This window comes from Pundamilia nyererei, unplaced genomic scaffold (assembly GCF_000239375.1).
Source record: "Pundamilia nyererei isolate P.nyererei 1_Seehausen unplaced genomic scaffold, PunNye1.0 scaffold00002, whole genome shotgun sequence".
Lineage (NCBI taxonomy): Eukaryota > Metazoa > Chordata > Actinopteri > Cichliformes > Cichlidae > Pundamilia > Pundamilia nyererei.
In genome coordinates, this window is record NW_005187403.1 from 7,444,691 (window position 1) to 7,449,125 (window position 4,435).

The window sequence follows — 4,435 nt, forward strand, 5'->3', positions numbered from 1 at the left end:
TGTGTGTGTGTGTGTGTGTGTGTGTGTGTGTGTGTGTGTGTGTGTGTGTGTGTGTGTGTGTGTGTGTGTGTGTGTGTGTGGTACATGCATAAATCTGTTCCTCAGTCAGTATGTTTCATACTATGCGGATCAACAATGGTGGTCATCTTGACTGATTTCAGGAACTGACCAGTACCTCATTTATGTGCTAAAACCCCTCTCTCTGATGTTCAGAATCACTGCACTCAATTCAAAAACCCAGCAAATCATATGTACTCAGTGAAAAATACATCAGTGCACCATATCTGAATTTATACATAGATGCGTTACACATGGCCTGCTCTTTCCCCATTAAGAATCTCTTGAGTGGTGAGTGTTCCTTTTGTATGATAATCACTTGTGCATGAGTTAAAGTGTTAAGTTTGAGGTAAGGGTTCAAATCTGTTTTTTGCAGGTTAATTTCCTCCTGTGGAAACCTGAAGAGTCACAAATGTTTTTTTTAAATAAAAAACTACCATAGTCAACTTACAGTCCTCTGAATTATGTTGAAATTCAAAGAAGTGTAATTAGACCTGAGCAAACATGCAGAAACAGACACAGCAACGAGATCTGCCGACAGCTGTTTGTGTGTGTGTGGTTATGTGTGCATGTGCGTGCATAACAAAATTAGTTTTAGATTTCTTCAAACACGTTCATATAAACAGCCTGAAATATTGGAACAGCAGTTTAGTTTTTACTTTTCTTAAAAGCTTGAAAGTCAGTGTTTGGTATGACCACCTTCATTCTTCAACACAGCCTGAAGTCTCTTAGCGAGCTTTCTTCTAATTTCTTTAAGCAGTCTTCAGGAATAGTTCTCCCAGCTTCTTAAAGGACATTCAAATGTCTCCTTTGGATGTTGGCTGCCTTTTTGTTTCATTCTCTGTCAAGATGATCCCACATTGCTGTAATAAGTCTGAGGCCTGTCCTCTGAGAAGGCTAATCAATGACTGACAGTGCTCCTTGTGTGTGTTTTTTTTAATCCAGGTATGCTTTTACTGCACTGGCAGTGTGTTTGGGATAATTTTGCTGAAAAATGAAGGTGTCGCCAATCAGATGCTTTTAAATAGTGTTGTCAACACTTTCCATCAGCATTCACAAGATCGCTGTTGCAGTCCTAAACATGACAGAGCGCCAAGCAGATGGCTATAGAAAATGACTGTTTTACCTCTTTCCTGATGTCTTCCATATATTTATGACCCAGAAATCTTACACTTGGATCCATCTTTCCATCAGACCTGTTACCGATGATTTTCAGTCTAGTTCTTGGGTAATTTGGCATACCTCAGCCTTTTCTCCCCATCTCCCTGGGGGAATGGGTTCTCAACAGCCACCCTTACACTGAGACCATTTCTAATGAGGCTTTAGTCAACAGTAGATGGATCAACTGAAGGACCTGACGTGTCTCTCAGGACCTGTGTCATGTGTTTTCTGGATTCTTTCCTATTTCTTAAGAACATGACTTTTAGATACTGTTCATCTGCTGTAGATCATTTTTAAGGCCTGCCACATCTTCTTTTGTTCTCCAGTTGTCCACTTTTTTAAGTCCACACTGTACATTATGCTACAATATGGCAGCGTTTCAGCTAATAGCTCTTTGGGAATCAACTTGATTGTGCAAAAATACTATTGTATGTCTGTCAAACTGTGTTATCTTTGGGAGTTTCATAGATTCAATCAGCTAAAGAAATGGAAACAAATTATGTGTTCTTACAACAGACTAGTAACAAAGATACAATTTGAAATTGGCTCTTTGCTAAGTTTTCTGTTATGTGTAAAAACAACACTGGTTCATCCTGTAAGTTAAGAGCCTTTTTTATGTTTCAGTGATTCATAGGTCAGTGTTAAGAGGTTCAATAAGCATTCCATTTAAGTAATTGTTTTATTGGTGCTGAAGTACTACAGTATTTTATACCCGTCAGACTGTGCTATCTTTGGCATTTGTTGTCGATTCAGCTAAGGGAAGGGACAAATTATATATTTTGGGACAGGTTGCTAAAGTGCCCAAAGGTACAGTTTAAATGTTGTTCTTTGTTAATATTTTTGTTATCTGTAGAGAAAACATTGGTTCATCCCTGTATGTTAGGGGCCTTTTGTAATACTTAAATTATTCATAGGTCAGTGTTAGGCTTAACACACCGAAAACATTCCTCTGAAAATGTTCGGGTACAAGGAGTGGACTGAACATGAGCGGAAAAGCATTTTTCGACCTGAAGAAGTGTTGCTCAAGATCACTTAAAAGAATTGTAAGTCTGGTTCCTTGGAAGCAAAATACAAAGAGAAAAAGAGGAGCTCATTTCTGTATATTCTCACAGTACTGTATATTTTATGTAAATACACCTTTGTGTATTAAAGTAGTGAATTTGTCTTCTTATGCACATGTTCCTTTGATATTTTACAGAAAGAAGTGTTGCAAGGGCTTTAAGTTTGTTCTGGGCCAGTGCATTCCTGAAGGTATGAAACTGGATATCTCTCCTGTGCTTCTCTGATTATTTTGGGAATTCTTCCCAAACCCATCCAGTCTTTAGTCTTATAATATGTAATAATAAAAACTTAATGGTAGATGGATCTGAGATGCTCAGTTTCTGTTTTCTTGCTCATACTGACAAAGCGCTTCATTTATGTCCAGACTATGACGTATGTGCCGGCGCCCCCTGTGAGCAGCAGTGTACCGATCATTTCGGCAGAGTGGTGTGTACCTGTTACCCCGGCTATCGCTATGACCGCGAGCGTCACAGAAGGCGAGAGAAGCCCTATTGTCTGGGTGGGTACACCACATACATATTAATCAGTGTCATCTTTTAAAATAATGTTTGATTATTTGATCTTAACGGTCATTTAAAAGAAGCCTGTGCTCCTTTTGTACAAAGACAAAATACCTTACGATGAATATTTTTTATATATATTTCTTTAAATTATCATGAGGTTGTGCTTGTCAGTAAAACCTAAGTGACCCGAAGTGACACTTTGTCTTTCTTTTATCTCCCTCTTGTCACCGCATGATGCAGACATCAATGAATGCGCAGACAAAAACATGACTGCATGCTCTCAGATCTGCATTAACTCTGTGGGGAGCTACAGGTGTGAGTGTGAGAAAGGCTACTTCCTGGAAGAAGATGGGAAAACATGCACCAAGGGGGAGAGAGGTGAGATTGACATTTTCTCTTCAGCCAAGGTCACCTCACAGTCAGACGTGCCCTTGAATAAAGAGACTGACATTTTGTCTTTATTCAAGGGCACCTCTGACTGTGACGTGAAGCTGACAGCTTGTTATTGGTGTATGTGAGCGATGAGGCGGAGGAAGAGGAGGGGTACTGCAAAACACAGACACCTGGGAGTCATTAGACATCTTCGACCCTTGTGCATGTCAGAATGGTTCTGTCTCCTCAACGTGCTGCTGCCCCTTTGACTCCTGATCTTTCCTGATTTGCTGGGTGTATTTGAAGAAAGCTCAAATGTTCTAGGCGATAAAAAAACTTTTTTTTTCTTATTTTGCCTCAGATTCAGTTGCAATGAAGCAGTAAAGTGCTAAAGATTTGCTTCTTCTTCATGCTTTTTATTTGTTCTTGTTTCTAATGTCTCTGTAAAGCACTTTGAATCGCCTTGTTGTTGAATTGTGCTATACAAATAAACTTGCCTTCCTCCCTTGCGTTCATCTTCCATTGCATACTATAGTTCAGCAAAAAGCTGGAGAATGAGAAACTGCGGTACACATCATGCTGCCACTTTATGTCCCGCTGTTTTGTAATATAGTGGGGGAAAATAATATCCAGACAGTTTCACCATTCAACCACAGGCTCGAGACCAAACTAGAAGAGCTACAGTGTGCTTTTTATGGGCTTTGTTTCCATAGGAATGTGAGGTATGTGCAAGTTTATTGATTAGATATTATCGTTTTATTTATTGCATATGAGAGCATGAGGGTGGGAATGGATGTCTGTATCTGTGTGTGCCTGTTTGTCTGTGTCTATATGTCAGGTTGGGTGTCAGACGCCACCTCTCTAGGGACATCCCAGGTCCTCCAAGGTATGGAGGCCTATCTCCCCCCACCACTGCCCCTGCCAGTGGCAGACGCCCTCAAACATCGGTGCGTTGGTGGTTCTTTGTGTCCGGGGGTGGGCGTCCAGGTACACACCGGCTCACTCCTGGTGGCTGCTTGTCGGGGCTTGGAGCCTGGGGCTCACTCGGGCCACTTCGGGGGTGGTGCCCTCGGCCTCTTGGCACTGCAACCCCCCCTGGCTTCTGCTCCGCGGCTGCTGAGTGAGCCCTCATCTGGGACTCTCCTCAGCTCTTTCTGGGATATCGTGCGGCTGCCCCTCTGTTGGTCTTCCATGGTCTCTTGTGTTCTGGGGGCCTCTGGATGTCTGGAGTCTTGATCTCCTCCATACCTGCTTCATGCCCTGGAGGACGGGGCTGTGGC

At 41.8% G+C, this 4,435-nt stretch overlaps 1 protein-coding gene across 3 annotated transcripts in view; it reads left to right on the top strand.

Annotated features, from left to right (window-relative positions):
* Positions 1-4,435, top strand: part of ccbe1 (collagen and calcium binding EGF domains 1) — a 39,334-nt gene that overhangs the window by 24,747 nt on the left and 10,152 nt on the right. For all 3 annotated transcript variants that reach the window (XM_005720354.1, XM_005720353.2, XM_005720355.2), the window contains 3 exons: positions 2,417-2,469; positions 2,645-2,779; positions 3,024-3,161. In XM_005720354.1, the coding sequence (XP_005720411.1) occupies positions 2,417-2,469; positions 2,645-2,779; positions 3,024-3,161 (326 nt within the window). The remainder of the gene's footprint in view (positions 1-2,416; positions 2,470-2,644; positions 2,780-3,023; positions 3,162-4,435) is intronic.